The sequence below is a fragment of the Mercenaria mercenaria genome, unplaced genomic scaffold, assembly GCF_021730395.1.
Source record: "Mercenaria mercenaria strain notata unplaced genomic scaffold, MADL_Memer_1 contig_3621, whole genome shotgun sequence".
Taxonomy (NCBI): domain Eukaryota; kingdom Metazoa; phylum Mollusca; class Bivalvia; order Venerida; family Veneridae; genus Mercenaria; species Mercenaria mercenaria.
This window is the reverse complement of record NW_026461778.1, coordinates 45414-65718: the sequence shown is the minus strand read 5'-3', so window position 1 is coordinate 65718 and position 20305 is coordinate 45414. Positions and strand designations below refer to the sequence as shown.

At 33.7% G+C, this 20305-nt stretch overlaps 1 protein-coding gene across 1 annotated transcript; it reads right to left on the bottom strand.

Moving 5' to 3' along the window:
- Nucleotides 1-2568: 2568 nt before the first annotated feature.
- On the bottom strand, nucleotides 2569-5523 carry LOC128553245 (E3 ubiquitin-protein ligase XIAP-like). Its single transcript, XM_053534372.1, has one exon. It carries the CDS (start codon nucleotides 5439-5441, stop codon nucleotides 4488-4490), a length of 954 nt encoding a protein of 317 aa, XP_053390347.1. The 5' UTR covers nucleotides 5442-5523; the 3' UTR covers nucleotides 2569-4487.
- Between the last annotated feature and the right edge of the window lie 14782 nt (nucleotides 5524-20305).

Genomic DNA, 20305 nt, shown 5'->3' with positions numbered 1-20305 from the left:
AATATCAAGGTTTTTGACGTTTGATTCCATTAGCTTAAAGTAAAAAAAAATATCCAAAGTCATTATTGCGACATGAACCGGTTTTGTACAACATGCCATTTTTATAATTGCTGCAAACTGTGAGGTTGTTTAAATAGAGATTGTTTACATGCACGTCCGATACAAGAATAAACCGAATCATTTTCATCTTGGGTTTGACCCCGTTCTAAAACAATTTTATGCGGCTAATTTCAAATGCAAAAGTTTCATAGTGTATCACAACAAAGTTATGGTTAGGGTTCTGACCTGATTAACCTGATTATTATCAGAGTATGTTGATACATATTGCACACCTTTGTCAGCAATGTTTTTATAGAAGTGAAAAACACATGATGAAATTCTACTGGAGTCCCTGTTTGCAATTTTCCATTCCATATGTCGCTACAAACAGTTAAATTGTAATTATTCAAATATATTGAATAATATAGTTGTCCTGGAAATGACTTTAGAAGGGTGAACAGCTCTTGAAAGTCAAAACAGGCAGTGACGCTAAATGTATGGACTTCAGCAAGAGCCTTATCAACCTCTTTTTGTTCTCATTTTTCTTTTTCTTTCTTAAGGAGGTAGGTTACCTTAATATGTGTATGTGCGCATGCCCAGCCGGAAGCTAACGTGACGATTTACGACGACGTTAACGACAAACTAAATGTGTTTGTATATCCATTCTTCTGAAAGAAACTCCTGAACCTGTCTCCGATCTGATGCTTAATGGTTTAATAAGGCAGAAATAATGAATAAATTGCCGCAGAAACGCTTCAAAACATTGTTGCCTTAAAATGACGTCACTGGCGTCATGACGTTACGTGTCAGTTATCGTGCAAAAATTGATAGTTTTGATTTTGAAAGTATGTAATTCTGTGCATTTTCTTAATTTGAAATATTTTTAAAAAGCCATTATTTGCTGAAAATTTTTTATGAGTGTTCATCCAGTTCAAATAAAACTGTACATGACAACATGAAATGCGCATGTCCATATTGTCAAAACTTTCATGATTTATCATTTTTGGATTTAGCCTTATTACAACTATATAAGTACCATGTGTACTCAACTCCTACAGTTTCTAAATAATTAAATTAAAACTTTGTACATGTCGCCAGCATGATGTGGACAATAGTCATGCGCATATCATCAACACTTTATTTTCCAAGTATCAGTTAAACACTTTTGGAACTTGGCCATATTAGAACGACCTCTGTATTTTGTGTACTCATCTTCTATAGGTTTCATTCAGATTTAAATAAATTGTGGTGTACGTCGCCAACATTAAGAGGATACACGCATGTTGTCAGAATTTTCCTCTCCAAATGTTTTTTGAATTATGCCTGTTTTTAACCATATACAACTACATCTATACATTATATATATAATATATGCACACAACTCTTCTTACAGTTTCCACCTAATTAAAAAAAAATTGCATAGTTTCCATCATCTACATTAAAACATGCAATTATTATTTGAAGTTTTTATGTCCGATTGCTTGGGGTTTGCTCCTATTTCTAATTTATATTTTATTTTATCAAACATTCTAACAAACGTTTTCAGGTGGCATGTGTCATACAATGTTGATATCATTCTTCTTAGCATGTAAGATACACATGTTTTCCAGTATCTTCATAGTAATTTGAAAACATGTGTTATTCTGTACCTCATAAAGTAAACTGTGCTATGTCATTAATAAAAACATACAAATAATTATTTTTATTTGTTAAATAAGTAGAGTTAATTCACAACTTTGACAACATAGCAGGTAAAATGTCAAAATAAAACTCTTAATTTTTCATTTTTTAACGTTTTTGCTAAACATTTCTGTTAGTGTTCAGGACTATTTTACAGATAATTTGTATGTCGTTTTATGCCATTCAGCAGGAGCATCTACATTTATTGTGTTTCGTTTCAACTTGATCCCTTTTCTATAGAAAAATGCTATAAATATTCTTTATTCTAATCTGACACATTTTGTTATGTTAATCAGTAAGTTATAGACCTGTAAATTAAGAAGTTTGGCAAAAGCCAGTTTATCTAGGGAACTGACCAGGCTATAATGTGTGCTTGATCTGCAAAAAGATAAAAAAATAATTGCGTGGGTCATTGTCTATTATGAAATAAATGAATGTCTAAACATTTTTAAAACATGGTGAAACTCTTTCTGATTTGATAATTTGGTGAAAGTAGTGGATACCTGAAAATGATAATGTTATGTGTACGATGGTTGGTTCTGCAAAATGAAGTACATTGTAAAATTGAATGATAGTCACAGTGAATCAAATGACAAACAGTCAAAACAGTAGGTATGTATTTTAAATCTATTTACAGGTCTGTAACCAGTATATAAATAAAAGTTTGAACTTTAAAAGAAAGTTCTGTTTTGCCAATAAAATTTGCAGCTTGCTAGAATTTATTTTATCTGGGTCTGCAGTAACATAAGAACATTGTCTTATATGAAATATATTGTATCTAATATAGAAATGTATTGGTCGGTCACGTGATACAAATTGAGTCCGCTGACTGGAAGAGAAAAGCATGTATAAAATAAATATTTTAATTAGGAAAATAACAGGCACATCATATACTAGTCAGAGATGGTACAGAGACTTAAAGAACATGTTTAAAAATAATAAAACCATACCTTAAATGTTATACTGGGGATTTAAATCTACAATTAATGCCTAAAAAGACTGATACTCTTCTCTCATATATCGGCACCTGCAATGAACATTCTGTGTAATTGTAATAAGTAAAAACAGCTCTCTACTTAAAACTAAAATCGAAGTCAGCGACCTTGCCTAAGATCCATAGCCAGATTCAAACTAAACTATACAGCTTTACACATAGATTAAGCAGTCATTGTTACACATTTTCACCACTTACCTCTAATTTTCAATGCCAGTAAACACAGCTACATTGAATGGTCGTTAAAATCAAAATGGAAACTTCATTAAATGTCTAATTATTCAAATGGTCATCCACAATGCTTTTTGTCTAAATTTATAGTATGTTATTATTAGCCGATTTTCTTAAAACAGTCACAGTAATTTTAATTAGTTTTTGTTATTTCAAATTTTAAATACTTTATATAAAACTTTAAGTATAAACCAAATCACAGATACAATGCAGATTTGTTACAGATAAGTTTATTAATATCACTCTTGAAATTTCATTTATAAACTGCGGTCATCTATATGCGATAAGATTGTCATAATTCATGAGTATGTTTATTTTAGACCATTCACAAGTTAAAACGACAGATATATGATCTAAAATAAACATGTTATTCTTAGTTTCGATATGCCTACTTTACCTATCAGTCCTAGTTTTAATGATTTTGTTTACAATTGGTTACTATGAATAGCTGTTTGCGTATTACGTAGATAATATGGTCTAAAATTAGTACGCGGTCACGCAGTAGGTTAAATTAATCGAATCGAATTTTATTAATTCGTACAAGTATACTGCTTAATAAAGAATGTGTCACTGTTTAAGTTTGATAACCAAAGTATGAAAATATATTTAAAATATACATTTTTGTGATTTTTTAAATGATTCCTTCTTTAGACGCAAAACTGTGAATTATTTTATCGTTTTTTGTCCGTTGTTGGTCTTAATTATTATAGCAGCAAATAATCAATTAATTAGGACTGCCAGTTTGATGTATAAAAATATATATAATAAGAAAATAGTAATGTGTCTGTCAGTTTGAATTTATTATTCATATATACTACTCGAGTCAGAAAAAAACAAGTACGAGTTTGGTTCATTTGTTACATTGTTCATCGATGGTTAACAACCGAAAACTTGAAATGATGATGAAGAAAGGACACTCACAAATACAAAATATGGTATTTCATTGGTCAATGAATGATGTATAAAAAGCATTATTATACGGTCATACGAGCTCGGACAGTGCCTTTTATTTGTGCTCTGCGCATTTAGTGAGTGCTGGAAAACATTGACTGCTACAAACCATATGACAATAGGGTAGAGTAATAATACATGCAATTGCATCAAAACATATTTTACAAGTTACTGGATCTTTTAACTTTCTATTGATTTCTTCAATATCCTCCTCTGGTTTTAAACAGTCTTTATCTGTTTCAACAGCATTTAGCTCTTCATCACTAGGAAAGTGTTTTTTGATTTGTATTTACAATTCTTTCTTTAATTTCTTCCGCGGTTTTCACAAGTTCAACTACTGAAAACTTTTTGTGTTTGTCCTTCCTTATCAATGATTGTATAGCACTTGTGAAGATATTATCATCCGTACAATATTCCCTTGCAGCAACGACAGACTCCTCGTTCCTTAGGATAGCTAACTGCACAGTGCCCACAATATCAGCTGAATCGTCAACTTCTTCATCTTGACTTTGTTCTCCTAGAATATTTCTTATAAATCCTTTACCTTTACTTTGAATCACATTTCATTGGTCAATAAATGATGTTAGAAATACTATACAGCCATACGAGCTCGGACAGTGCCTTTTATTTGTGCCCTGCAAATTGCACATGTTGTGAATGCTGAAATACATTGACTGCAACAAATCATATGTCCACATGGTAGAGTAATAATACATGCAATTGCATCAAAACATATTTTACAAATTACTGGATCTTTTAACTTTCTATTACTTTCTTCAATATCCTCCTCTGATTCTGAAGAGTCTCCGTCTGTTTCAATATCATTTAGCGCTTCATCACCAGGAAATTGTTCGGTTTGATTTGTCTTTACACTTCTCTCTTTAATTTCTTGTATGGTTTCCACGAGTTCAACTGCTGAAAAATTCCTCCGTAAGTCTTTTCTTAATAGTGTTTCTATAGCTTGTTTTATGTTATCTTCGTCTGTACAAAATTCCCTGGCAGCACTAACTGCATCCTTGTTCCTAGCTATAGCTAATTGCACGGTGTCCACAAAATCAGCTGAATCGTCTACTTCATCTTCGGAATCTTGACTGTGTTCACCTAGAATTCTTCTAATATATCCTTTACCTTTGCATTGAATCACATGACCGCAAGCGGGACTCGCCAGACTATGTTGTTTCCAGGGACAGGCACCTTCTTGCCAGTCGCTTAGACCTATACTACAATAGAAACACCTTACTAAGTCATTCATACCCGTATAAGCGAAACCAGCTGCTGCAAGTTGATTTTTATCCTGTGTTTTATTCTCAGGCCAATTCACAAATGATCCAATTCGAGATTTAAGCGTCACATATCGGCTGTTTTTTGGCTTATCAGTTAAGATTCCTAGGTTATCACATTGAGAGTGTTCTCCATTGTTTTGTTGATTTGTGGAGATGTCGATTCCATGCGTATTACTTCGGCGTATTTGATTTCGTCTAAAACGTTTACTAAAATTATGATAAAAATCCTTTAAATTATTCGGGTTTGAAGAAGCACCGGCCATCTTCTTATAATCTGCTAAATATTTTCTGAAGACGACATAAGCAAAATAACAACATGTTAATTATTAAAAAGGAAGTCGTTAAATGAAAAATATAAGAGTGGGAAACCAGAACTTTATTTTACCGAGCTATTTTTAACCGATATTTACGTGATCTCAGGAGTGTATATCACCGGCTTTATACACAGTAAACAACTGCTGTCAAAAATGCTTTTTATAACCTTAAAATTACGACACTGGTTTCCCTAACTGAATACATGTATACATTTTTTTCAGTATCTAATCAAAGAGATAAACACACACCGGCTTAGCTATGAACTTGACAAGGTAAAAAGAGCGAGATTCCCGGTGTCCACAGGCGTTATCACTGCCAAGCCGGGCTCAGTCCAGTTCCGTTTGTTGAAAAAATGGCGTCAGGCCTAATATCACTGGAAAATTTTGAATATTATTTAAGGAAGCATTTAAATCGAAAGCTTTGGGGTATTTGGTAACTAAAAATGTAAATAATTTCAAATATGAGAAATAACGTTCAAAACACGACAGCTATATGTTCAGCCGCAGGATACCTGTGTTGAAAACCAGATATATAACAAAAATACAAGTCAGTACTTAGATACTATGTTTATAATCAGTGGTCTTTATTTTTAGTCTTGTCCTACTTTTGATTCAGTTTCTGGATCTCCATTTATAAGTTATACTGCACATTTTCGGATTCCAGTATTTTTCCACATACCCATTATAAGTAGTATTGATTTTAGTATTGATTAAAATTGGTCTATTAATAGAAATTTTGTATATAATACAGTGTTTGAGTTTTACGTTAAAGTCGGGTACCTAGTATACAAAGTTCAAAGTTTATACTTTGTATTTGTGTACTCTTATTTGATTTAAACATTATTATTTGATAACAAATAATTAATATTGATTATCCTGAACAAATTACAGGTTTCCTTTTCACAGACAGTTTGGTAAAATTTATTGGTGAAAGGTCCTTTTCCCATATAGTGAATTAATTGAAAATTTAAGATATATAATATCTTGTGTGATCAATTAAAAAGAAATGTATTACTGAAGTACTACTATTCAGTACTTAACTTGAAAGATATTTTGAAAGGTATTTGGTCTACTACATACTTAATATATACTGAACAGCAAAAGATGTACAACTTGGGGTTTTTTTGATAAATAACTTAAATTTATAAATTTTACTTGTTTTCTTCATACCAAATTAAACTTGAAGAACATCACATGTTATTTTAAAAATCGAACAACCGTGAAGTCATTAGTCTCACAATAGCCGTTTTGCACGAAAATTTGCTATAACTTCTGCGCGTCTGTTGCATTGTAACATTCCAGTTGCGCGCTTGCGCTGAATTTGATTCAGTCGTATCCTGCAACCAACAATATTTTTTAAAACTGTATGCTGTTTTTCGAGTGAGTCAATCATCAATGTTTCCAATGACAATAAAATTTCACAAAGAAAATCATTAATTACCCGCGCACGTAAATTTCGTGCCAAACGGCTATTGTGGAACTACTGACTTCACGGTTGGTCGATATTTATACTTACCACGTGAATGTCTTCAAGTGCAATGTAGTACGAAGATTATAAATTTAAGTTGTTTCCTTTTTTTAAAAAAAACCCAAGTTATACATCTGAATAGTTTCTTTTGCTGTTCAGTATATTATTGTGGTTTGTTTAGAAGTAGTCTATTTATTACATCAGTAGCTTAGCATAATTGTTTAAGATATTTCAGCACGACATCTTGACATCGATTAAGGTGATTCATTATCATATAAGGTAATTTTTGATTGAGAGTCTTACATACCAGAACATTTTTGAGTGACTATTAGAAATACTTAAGGTGATTCACCGTCTGTTACAAACACTTAAGGTGGTTCACCATATATTAGAAAGGTAAGGTAATGGTTTACCATATATTAAACTTTTAAGGTGATGGTTAACCATATATTAGAAATTTAAGGTGGTTGTTAATACTTTACCACTTTGTTAAATCATTGACCAAATATATATAATTATTATATCATTAGTGTTGGTAAAGATTTGGAGATTAGAAGTTAGAAAGATTGATCGATAATTATCAAGAGTACAGACTACTATCTTCATACACTGGTATGATTTAGAATAGAGGTATTTGTAGACAAGTGTGATTGATCATTAGATAGAAGGGATTCGAAAATTAAGACTTTTTATAACCTGTTCAGGTAAATGATAAAAATACGAACTACATTGCATGTTCAACTTTGTGATAGTGACATTTGAAATAGATAGTGGCACAGTGGTTATATTTTATATAGTGATTATTTAAAATATATTCGATATGGCGACACCGGCGACTAAAGATGATATATATGAAGAGGAATTAAAATTATTAGGCGCCATCAGGACTCTTGGCGTGAAGTCGGAAGGAGTAGAGTCAAAAGCAGGTTTTGAAGAATACCTTCACAAATATGAGAGTACATTGGCACCCAACCCTACAAGTAGTATAACAACAGATAAGAAATTCGTCCCAAGAATATCGACATTCTTCGGGGACGAAAGTAACGGTGATGTCACCTATATCACTTGGAAGTATGACATTCAGTGCTTAATAGAGGAGAATACATACCCAGAGGAAAAGTTTTATTAGCCATTCGGAGATCAGTAAAGAGTGAAGCTGCCGACATACTAAGAAGATTAGGAACCAAAGCGTCTGTTGGAGAAATTATGACTAAATTCCACAGTACGTATGAGCAGATTGATTCAGTGGAAACTGTTTTAAAGAAATTCTATGCTTGTGAACATGGACAAATGGAATCATTTGCTAAATACTGAGCAAAGTGGAAGAGCTGCAGACACCGGCCATTGAACTTAATACGTTGAAACCGTCTCAACCGAAAATATTGATGAGCGTCGTTTATCAAAGAATGAAACAGTCTTTGAAACGAATGGCATACCTTAAGTTTGAAATCGCAAAGGATTATGAAACTTTTAAGACTGAAGTGCGGAAATTGAAAATGAACTCTCAACACCTACAAAAGAGGAAAAAGAAACTAAATGTCAAGCAGCAACGGAAAGCAAGTCTGAAATGGGAGAATTAAAAGAGGTGTTAAAGGAAAGGAATACCAAAATTCAAAAGATAGAACTAGATAAATAACAATAACAGCAACAAACACAGCAACTATTACAACAGCAGGTACAACATACTTTACAACAACAACAACATCATTTTCAACCAAGAGGTACTTACAGTAATCATCAGAGAGGACAGTTCATAAGAGGTGCTCAAAATAACAGAGGTCACCATATCGGCCCATGAGACCAGCAGGAACAAATAAATCCAGACCTCATAGTACTTCAGGAAACTATACGTCATTCAGATGCTACAGATGTAATAAAGAGGGCCACATAGCGAGATATTGTCAGAAAAACTTTTCTGAGTGCTGCAATAAAAGTTGGATGATCCAATTAATGTAGCATAAAGCTGAATAACATAGAATCTGTAACTCCCTTAGATACTGGATCTTGCATTTCAACAGCGAGCGAACCATTTTATAAAAAATATCTATACGAGGGGTGTTCGAAAAGCACACCAGCCCGGTATAATAATCTCTAAAAATACCCCTCCTTCTTCGAAGGTGGGGATGGGGGGGGGGGGGTATAATAAATGCCAAACACACAGTAATAAATGTACTAAAATAAGCAAACATACATAATAAAATTAGCAAAAACATCCATTGGAAGCAAAGAATGCAACCAAGCAGAATAATCGCAGACTCGGTTTGATTAAGACATTTTCAATTTAAATGTTAATAAGTCATTTTTAATAGAATTCCTCTGGCTATATTTTCTTTACAATCATCATTAGTTCATTTATGAACATTTTTTTCACAGACACAATATTTCCTATAGTTTCATACATATTTAAGTTTAGAAGTTAGACCCACGATATTATTTCGTGTTTTCATCATTGTTGTTTCGACTTTTCGCCAAGGGGTTTCGTTGTTTCTTTGTTACGAATTTTTATCATCGTTGTTTAGACTTTTCACCATCGTAGTTTCGACTTTTCAACATCATACTTTCGACTTTTCACCATCATAGATTCGATTTTTCACCATTGTAGTTTCGACTTTTCAACATCGTAGTTCAAACTTTTCTTCATCGTTGTTTCGACATTTCATTACCGTAGTTTCAACTTTTCACCACCGAGGTTTCCGCTTTTCAATATCCTTGTTTCGACTTTTTATCATCGTTTTTCGATTTTTCACCAACGTAGTTTCGACTTCCTGTTTTACACGCGCAAAAAACGAAAGACCTAAAAAATCCCAACATTCAGAAAAGTTATCGACATTCAGTTCTGGTAAAGGCGACAGGGGTTACCTGTTAGCTAAAACTACATCCTTGTATGTCGCCTTTTTTATTTGAAGAACGATGCTATTTCTACACCTTCTATCAAGATATCAAGACGAAGGCATAAGTAAAATTTGAAATGAACTTGTTTATTTTCTTGGTTTTTTAAATAGTTCAGTCATATTGAGGCGGAGAGTTACCTAACAATCTTTTCTGGGACGTACCAGTTAAAAAGAGCTATCCTCCGTAAGAAACCGCTAAGCTTCTTACATCAAGACGTTGGTACCAGAGCTTCAGCAGATAGCTCTCCATCAGTGAGAGGTCATAGCAATTTGAAGTCGGCGACTCTAACCACCAGACCATGGAACGATAAGTTGGCAGTCCAAAAATATACAGTATTGCCTTGAAAACATCATGCTTGTAACGTTTATTGATCGTGCCGTATATGACTCATACTTTTCTGTGAAATGTGTATGTACATTGAAGAAAATTTAGATGAATTTTAGATAGACCTGAAAATTATGAAAAGGTTTTTGCGAACTTGGCTCAATTCAATACTTGTTCAATCCGACGAATATGATGTAGTTCGGGATTTATTTATCATGCTAGAAGATGGACAAAATTTCAATATTTAAAACTCACAAAATCGCTTTGCTCAGAGTCTGTATCGACACAGGTTTGAAGGCGTTACCAAGATGTCCTGTCTTTTTTTCTAAATTCAATTATTTATGTAATTTATTATAAACCTTTAATGGTATTCAAAAGTTCTAAATATTTGATATTTTGTAGGATTTTTTTCAATATGGTATCTTCTATTTTTACTTCAATGTGACTTTGAGTAACGGTTTCTTCTATAAGATACTTCAAAAGCAGTAAGAAGTAACAACCTTTCAGGAAAGGCTGAGCAAAATGCTCGTCAGAATCTTCCGATTTTTGATTTTTCAATTTCTCGTTAATAAATAGAACTGTCACTGTATTATTAAAATTGACAACCATCCATTATGGTGGGAAGTCGAAACAACGAAACTATGATGTTGAAAAGTCGCAACAACGATGATAAAAAGTCGAAGTAATATTTCGTTTTCACCATCTTTGTTTCGTAGTTTCGAGTTTTCACCATCGTATTTTCGACACTTCATTATTGTGGTTTCGTTATCATTCGTTATCATACGGTTTTTTTATTTTACGCTGCGATAACCCTAACGGGACACCGTAGTATTAACATCTTGTTAAACTGTTTCTAATTTGGCCATTTTTATGGAAACTCGATCAGTTGAAACAATTGGATAATACACTATTGATACAATTCACCGATATCTTGTACAAACAAAACAAGGTAAACGAAAGCTAAGGTCGTATACTTGCCTCTCGTCGATGCGGGTTTGAAACCTCGTTTTGGGGTAGCATTCGGCCGGGTATCAGCCGCTCTGAGGGGTTATATGTGGTCTTCCTCCAACGTCAAAGCTGGAAAGGTCGCCGTAGGATATTTGACAGTGTGACAATAAACGCAAAAACAACCAAAAATGATAATAAACTTAAATCTAATACCGTTGGTAATTCAATATCAAAGGCAATGTAAAGTGTGCACAAACAGTTTTGTAATATAACCACACAAAGAGCCTAAACTTATATATTCGTTGTTTCTAAGGTGTATAGATACAAACATTATTGTCCGAGCTAAGTGCCATTAAAATTCATTATATATTTTGTATTATTACAAAATATTGATGAACACTTTTGTTTTGTATCACTTTTGCATATATTCTTTCAATTCATTTCTATGAGATCTATTATTTTTACTCCCTCTTTTCATATGACCAATGTGTGCAATCTATTTAAACAAGTAAACACCTGTGTATGTAACCTATGCAATGCATTTGTTGTAATGTATATGTATATTTTATATGAAAAAAATGGCCAAAAATATGGATGACGTTGGCTCCAGTCCAATTGTTGAATATATTTAGGTTTTAAAAACAACTACATCATCATCATCATCATCTACAACACAACAAAAACAAGAGAAGAAATGCTGTCTCCGCGACCTCGAAAAAAAACACGATGTCTTCAGGTTTATATAATCATGACACAAAGTCACACAAGACACTGTATACTGTAATTTTAACGAAAGCACAGCCAACAAGGCGGTAGTTGCGAATGCGGGAAAGTAACAGTTCCACTTAATTTTAGGTAATGGAACACTTGAGATAATTTGCGCTTAACTGCTTGGTGAGAAGTTCTTTTCCGTCACTTAATTATTTCAAATGGACGTTCCGTCTAGACGCTATGAAAAAGAAACAAAGCGGGAATTACTTTCTTAAAGAATCAATTTTTTGTTTGAAGATGTATTTAGATGAATTCAGATCTCAATTTCAGATATACAAAAGTCCACAGGATAATGACGTGACAAAAGCATCAATTTGCTTCTGATACAACTATAAGTTAAAATCAGGTGTCTAGACTCCAGAACTGAAATACAGAATACACGTAAATGGATAAGTAGTGAAAAATCATTCATACGTTATAATTATGCCCTGCAAAATCCTCATAGTAGTTGAGGCAACATATCCTTTAATTCAGTTATCTAAAAAAAACTAGATAGATATAGATTTGGTTATGTTTAATATATTTTCCATTCACCAAACCTCTTCAAAATTCATATCAAATACACAAAATCGCAAGTTTCAACGTTTGTTTTCATTGACTGGAATAATTTTTCTATACATATGAACCAGTTTTGTAAGTTAGAGAATAGTGCAGAAGAAGATCCTAAAGTAATAGTAATCATGAAAAACATGTGAAGCAACAAAATTTCTGAAGGAAGTTTAAGCAATTTTACATTTATTGACACTGCTACACACGATAAAACCGTAAAGTAAATTAGTTATTTTCTCGAAATGTTGTGTAATTTATTTACTATCTCACATGCTATAGTAGTTTATGAACTTCTTTCCTTGTAATCATCTTGAATATTACCGGACCCAAAAAAATATGAGATTAATAATTTCTATTTTTATTAAATCTAAACAATTAGAAAACAAATTTTGTTTATGGTAGATTAAAATTCGATTTGATATTTCTATAGAACGTTTCGTCTTTGAGAGAGGTGAACTGATTTATAAGCGAAAGTTTATTTCGATATTGCCGTGAAAATGTTGACCAAACATTATTTACGTACTAAATATTTTCTCCATAACTTAATTTATTTTAAAGATATAACATTGTAGATTTATTATGAGATTTTGGTAATGTTAGAAGCAATAGACCGGTATAATGTTTTACATGTTAAAAAAGACCTATCATTGGAAACCCCGATAATAAAACAAGCCATCTATCAAGACCACTTTAAAAAATAACATAGTTGATAAAATTAGCAGGTTTCCAGTGTACAACTCCTCTATATTCTATACAGAGGCATATGCTGTTTTATAGTAGATCATTAACATGACCTTAGATAGATAGATGCCGAATGCCGAACACCGAAAGAGCAAGTCTCAAGATATCTGGAAGCATTTTAAACGTAAAACACAGTTCTCTAGATGCAATATAAGCGTTGAAGATTTCAAAACGTACTTTTCTGATTTATTCGGAAATATAACTTCGACGGTTATTGACGAAGTAGAAAATTTTAATGAGAATAGTGACCTAAATATCGATAACCTAACATCTGAAGAATTGAACTGATCAATAACTGTAGGGGAAATAACTGCATCGATTAAGAAGCTCAGTCGTAATTAATCTCCATGTCCTAGTGACAATTTGTTGAATGAATTCTTCTTTGAATCTTCAGACATACGTGGCGGGCATATTACTGACATATTTAATAAGGTATTGGATACAGGACATTTTCCTGAGGTTTGGGCCCATGGTTTTATCGTATCCATACACAAGAAGGGTAACAAAAATGATCCCAATCAATACAGAGGAATCACAATTTTGAGTAATTTTGGGAAAATCTTTACAGGAGTACTGACTGCACGTATTGAAGCATATTTTGAAAGAAATAATATCATGTCCGATGGCCAATTTGGTTTTAGTATTGATCAAATATTCATACGCATAAGACGCTTCAAAAGTTAAAAGGTCTTTCCTTTGAAACCACTCTGAAGGGGTTAAATATTTGTTGGCTATATTAATTAAGCAATAGTATAGGTTTCATCTACGTGTTGCCTTCCTTAGTAACGACAATTTAAATGTAGTAATCCATGCTTTTATCACTTAAATTGGGCTCGTTCGGCATGTATTCGAGGAGTAGCATATAAACGGCTGTGGTATAGAAGCCGAATACTATCCGAAGTAGCCGAATGCGACGCGGAATGATGCCGACAGCTCCAGAGTTCTGTCCCGAATGTTTCCAAATCATGCGGAAAGGTTGCGGTAACACTGCAGAACATGCTGAAGAGTTGCCGAATCGTTGCCGATAGAATGCTGAGATGTTACCGATTTGAAAATCGGGGTATGTAAGTAATGCCGAATTACTATCTTGTTATGATAGCTCTGTGGTAGAGCGCACGACTTGGGATCTAAGGATCGGGTTCAAGCCTTACAAAGGGCTGGCGACTTCACAAATTGGGTGTTAGTACTGGTCTTTCCCAGGGAAGAAAGCCCCTGTGTATCGGCGCTACTTCTATCCATGAAAAACACACCAGTGTGGCATATACGTAGTAGGTTTATACATATATGTACGTAATTTGACATAAATACTTTGAATTTCCGCAGTGACACAGTGGTTCGCACAGTGGGTAACACACTGGGCTGAAGATATAATTGTCTGGCGGTCGAATCTCGGTATTGGCATTCTATTTTTCATGATTTTTGTTTCTTGTTTTTTTTTTATTGTTTTTATTTTCTGAAAATATAAAAATGGTTGCTGGTCAGTTGGTCAATAGCTTAAGTTTGCATTGTTTTGTGGTAATATAACTTGTTCACTTGAAAATCTAGCCAGCGTTCAAAAATAGTATCGCCCAACTTCAGTGCTTTCAGTGTTTTGCAGAATAACTCCAGCAGAATAACAGAATAGCAAAACAACCTGCCAAGATGTTCACTTTTGACCTTGACCCCCCACTCCCGAAATATGGCCTTGGAAGTGTGTCGTTCGGCTACTCTGCTGGAGTTGTTCTGATATCCTGCTATTCTGCTGGAGATTTTCTGCTACTCTGCTAACTTTGACCACCCCACCCACCATCCCCAAATACGCCCCCCAAACAACTAAAACAACAACAACAAAACAACAACAACAACAACAAACAACTCCACCCCCCCTCCCCCCCCCCCCCGCAAAAAAATTTTCTTGCCAAGATGTTCACTTTTGACCTTGAACTCTCTCCCCAAAAATATGCCCTTGAAATTTGTCGTTCTGCTATTCTGTTGGAGTTATTCTGCTATTTTGCTGGAGTAGTTCTGCTGTTCTGCTAACTTTACACAGACCCTCTGTTGAGCCGTAATTTTCACACACTAATTCGTTTCATTTGTGAAAAATTCGTACGAATTCCTCACACATGTATGACATATTTGTGAAAATTTCGTTGGTACTAAAAGGTGGTTAAAAATGGGGCTCGAAAATTTCACAATACCTACTTGTGACATATTCGTACGTATTTGTCACGTAATGTGTGCGGAAAAATATACGAAATTTTCACACGTGTGATGAATTCGTTCATGTGAAAATTACGGTTCAACAAAGCATTATTTCAGCAAAGAATATAATCCGGATATGCACAACTAACACGCAAAGGTCAACTGTAAATTTGCGACAAAGCAGAATTGAGCATCAAGCAAGGGAGCTATCAGTACCATTTTTCTCGTATTAGTGTGATGCTTGGTGCTCATTTTTAAAATGTAGTTCTAATACTGATCAGGACTGTGACTGGGTGGGGTATCATATCACGTGTGTACGGCTGCAACTCATTGAACCTGTCCTTCATATTTTTATTTGTGCGAAGCTCATCTCTATGTTTATCTGAACTTGCGTTTATGTAAATAAGGTTTAAAATTAGTTGAAACAATGTACACGCATGGGTGTCCAAGCCCGGGAATCAATTTATTCTGAAGGATTTTGTAGATTTTATAACACCGATCAAGCATGTAGAAACGCAGTAAAATTCAATAAATTTGTATAGGATGTTAGCACTACACACAGATATGTTCTTGAAAACTAATGGTCGAGTCTCAAAAAAGATTTTACACAAGTTTATGAAATAAGTTTTCAAACTGTAGAAAGACAGATCAGAATTTGTGATGAAACAGTTTTCAATTTTCCTTCTTAATAAGATGAATAGAATTTGCATGTCAAACTAAACTAATATTTTTTTCACCTACGTAAAATAACATGTTGGAACAAAATCATTTTAGCTATATCTAGCAATTTCTTACAAATATTGAAGGGACAATTTTAAGCGTTGTTGACAGTTGTCGTGTATTTATATTAAAGGAATGTGGTCTACACCGTAGACTTAAATGAATCATAGACTTACACTATCCCAATTTATGATCCTTGTTAACTACTTTCTCTTGCACAAATAATATAATACTCTGCAAGCTATCATGTTACATTCTTAACTAAAATATTCGCAGATAATGACCTTTTTCAGTCTTTAGGTAATTTAATCCAAATACGGTCACGATTTGAGACAAACGGAAATAAAAGATAATAGGTAAGGGTAGATTTCTCGGAAGCTACTTTCTACAAAATTAATGATGTCAGCCCTTGGAAAGGTATTACAAATAATTCCTATTTTAATTCTAGACCAAACTGTCTCCATGTTATATTTTTATCAGAAAATTGATTGAGAAACGTACTGAATTTCAGTTGACAACACGAATTGCGACATTGCATTACAATTTGAATAAAATCAATTGTTTACCTTAGATTTTAACAAGGAATATGTTGAAGAATTTATAGTTCTACAGTTGAAAACCATTTTAACTGTACAGCTAGACGACAATTCGCAATAGTGTATAGGCATAACATCCTAAAACTTTCAAATTCCAATGGAAAACATTACTTATACATGTGCATCATTATGACAGTACTTAAATGTTAAGTTTATTTGTTTGTTTTGGGTTTAACGCCGTTTTTCAACAGTATTTAAGTTATGAAACAGCGGGCAGTTAACCTAATCAGTGTTCCTGGATTCTGTACCAGTACAAACCTGTTCTCCGCAAGTAACTGCCAACTTTCCCACATGACTCAGAGGTGGAGGACGAATGATTTCAGACACAATGTCTTTTATCAAATCGTCACGGAGAACAAACGGCCCGCCCGAGGATCGAACTCACGACCCTGCGATCCGTATATCGGCGCTCTCCTAAATGTAAAGACTTGCTCAGTGAATTGACATTAGCTGGTGAACAAAGTTTAGTGCATTCATTAATATAATATTATATAAATGCTAATATACGACACTCAAAAAAGCTTAACCCCTTTGTTTTCTGTTATAAATTGGACGGTTTGTCTCCAGAAGCCAATTCATGCATCTATATAATACTTCAAATCAAATCATTCTTCCATAAGTCCCATATGTTTCTGCATAAAACTAAAGATTCTTTCCAAATGGATATTCACCCACAGGATATATATTTTAAACTTCAAAATGCAAACATTAGTATGCTGGATATGGTTTTAAACACAGGTAAATTGTTTTTAATTCACCGCAGTTTAACGCTTAATTGACGTGGAAAAGAGGTCATATTTACTCTCCAAATATATCAATAAGTTTCAAGTTTATTTATTTCCAACCAGAAGGTCTGAGACCCATGTGACAATACAACAAAACATATAAAAATAGGTGACAATACAACAATACATATAAAAATGGCGACATATATAAGAAGTATATATCCAAATGGCATATGTAAATTTCTCATAATAACATTATTATTTTACAAATATACCTGCCAACAACATTCTATCCAGTAAAACATTTCAAGTATATATGCAAATACCAATGCTCACGAAAATTGAATAATAACGCTCTGTATGCCACATGTACAAAACGAATCTTTCCGAATAAAAATGTTTACATAGATATTTCTGTCATCTCTTAAGCTACCAAAATTATATATCAATTGTAATATATTGTACATATCTATATTGCGTAAAACTCTACGTTTTTTCCACAACTCCTAACAAATTACACTACTGCGTGAATTAAAAAAAACCCATAAAAGTTTGAAAGTATTCAGAGTGCTTACATTTTAACACATTATTTAGTTTGCTGACAACCGTAATACATGTATCACACTGGCCATAGCTTTCGCAGAAGCGGTGGTTCCAACGCCGCGGCGGTGGAGGATTCGTCGCAGAAGCGGTGGAGAAATATGGCCGGCTGACTACATTAATGCTGTCATCGGTAAGTTTTCTAATGAGTTTTTCACGTTTGTCTGAAAACAACCAGTGAGACAGGAGCCCACATGTGTGCTCTTCCAGCCACAAACACTTGCTCAGTGCAATTCTTTGTCATTAATGTAAACACTTCTGTACAGTTTGACGAGGGACTGCCGTTTTTGTAGAATTTCCATCAAAAATGGCAAAATCTTATACAAAACGACCCCTGAGCACGTTTGCATCAAATCTTAAGTACGGCACTGTCAAGCAACAACTATTTCTTCGTAATCGGTGAATTTTCATTGCAGGCATATGAAATAATCGACCAAAAATGATTGCAACGCAGTGTGCGATGGGTACAATTGCAACGCATTACGGTGTATCTTGTTTCTTTAATGTTAGTTATGGACTTTTAACTTAAGTAAACAGCATTTGCCCGGGATTTTGATTGACTGCAATGAAAATTCACCGATTACGAAGAAATAGTTGTTGCTTGACAGTGCCGTACTTAAGATTTGATGCAAACGTGCTCAGGGGTCGTTTTGTATAAGATTTTGCCATTTTTGATGGGAATTCTACAAAAACGGCAGTCCCTCGTCAAACTGTATAGAAGTGTTTACATTAATGACAAAGAATTGCACTGAACAAGTGTTTGTGGCTGGAAGAGTACACATGTGGGCTCCTGTCTCACTGGTTGTTTTCTGTCAAACGTGAAAAACTCATTAGAAAAAGTACCGATGACAGCGTACTCTATATACTCACATACTACTTTCTGAACTTCATGTAGCGAAGTATCAAAAATTTCAAAAGATAATCTGTCAAAGTTGCTATACACAACATTGTTTTAAAAACATTATTTGATACAATTTCAAGTTTTGTTTTTTTACAAACAAATATTAATATCTATAGGCATCTTCATAGCGTTAGACCAAATATTTTAGGAACGACTTTTACGTTCCCTTCTAAACATACGATATCAAATGGTTGTCGCGAATCAACAAAAATAGCAACTGATAAACTTTTAAACACAACCTTTTAGTGGTACAACTCGCTCAGTGTACAAGAAATAAATAATCAATTCCATAGTTCATTTTTTTCTTTTTATCATTTCCTCAATAAAATTAAGGGCTTAAAGAAAGTTCGTTCCGGTTAAGAAAACAGCTGTGTTATTTTACTGAGATGAAATGTCGAAATCATTCACCGACAGACTACTTAGAATCAAGTTTTTGGTTTAATTACTGGTTAGGTTCAGAGAAATGTATGATTTTGCTCAGCGTTTCCTTTTAAATATAATGTTATATAGAAAATGATATTTTCTACTAAATATCATTGCAGGAGGGTAGGCCACTTTCAGACTTAAGAACACATATAAGTTTCATAAGAAGCCATTTGTTTTTCTTACACTTTAGTTATTAAGTTTTATAGGTTATTAGACTTGTATCGAGAAATAGGCACGAGTTCTGTAGCGGAAATATTGCGCGACTTTAGGAATGAATTAATGAATAAAAATCCCTGCATTAGGTTCTATAGTATACGGAAAAATATTCAATAGGAAATATTTACATTCGCCTTATTCTTTTCCATTGAAAATTATGACGTTCATTTCGTATGAACAGCAAATGGAAAGGCGCGAAATTTACGTCATCGCTGCTTAGTGATAAGCGACCGCTGTTTTGACGACGTCCGCGTATAATCAGTCCTTAGATGACATGGCAGTCATTCCGTGTGTTGAACAGAATAGCCGGAAAGCTGATTTATGTTAAAGGCCACAAAATATGTGCAATCTATAATATTATCTTGTTTACAAATGGAAAGATATAATAATGTAAATATAAGAATTCATGGATTTGCCGATCCTATTCTGTCGCTCATTTCGCATGAACACCGAAAAAAAAATCATTTCATTTCTTAAATAGCGTAATGACGGGCACTCAACGTTCCTTGCGTCAGGAAGTTCATCGTTTTAAACGAGTTTTCAGTCTTATTTATCTACATTTATAGTAAATTTTGATCTACAATTGTAGTCAATTTTGACTTAAATAACACGGGAATAGGTATATACAAATAACAGAAGCGTCTTTTAAACAGTATCTTTATCTGGAATGATACATTCGGTTCTTTTGGGGTCAAGGCCTGGTAAAAGCCACTGGAGCCGAATACAACAGCGATTTTTTAAATGTATGATCCTAT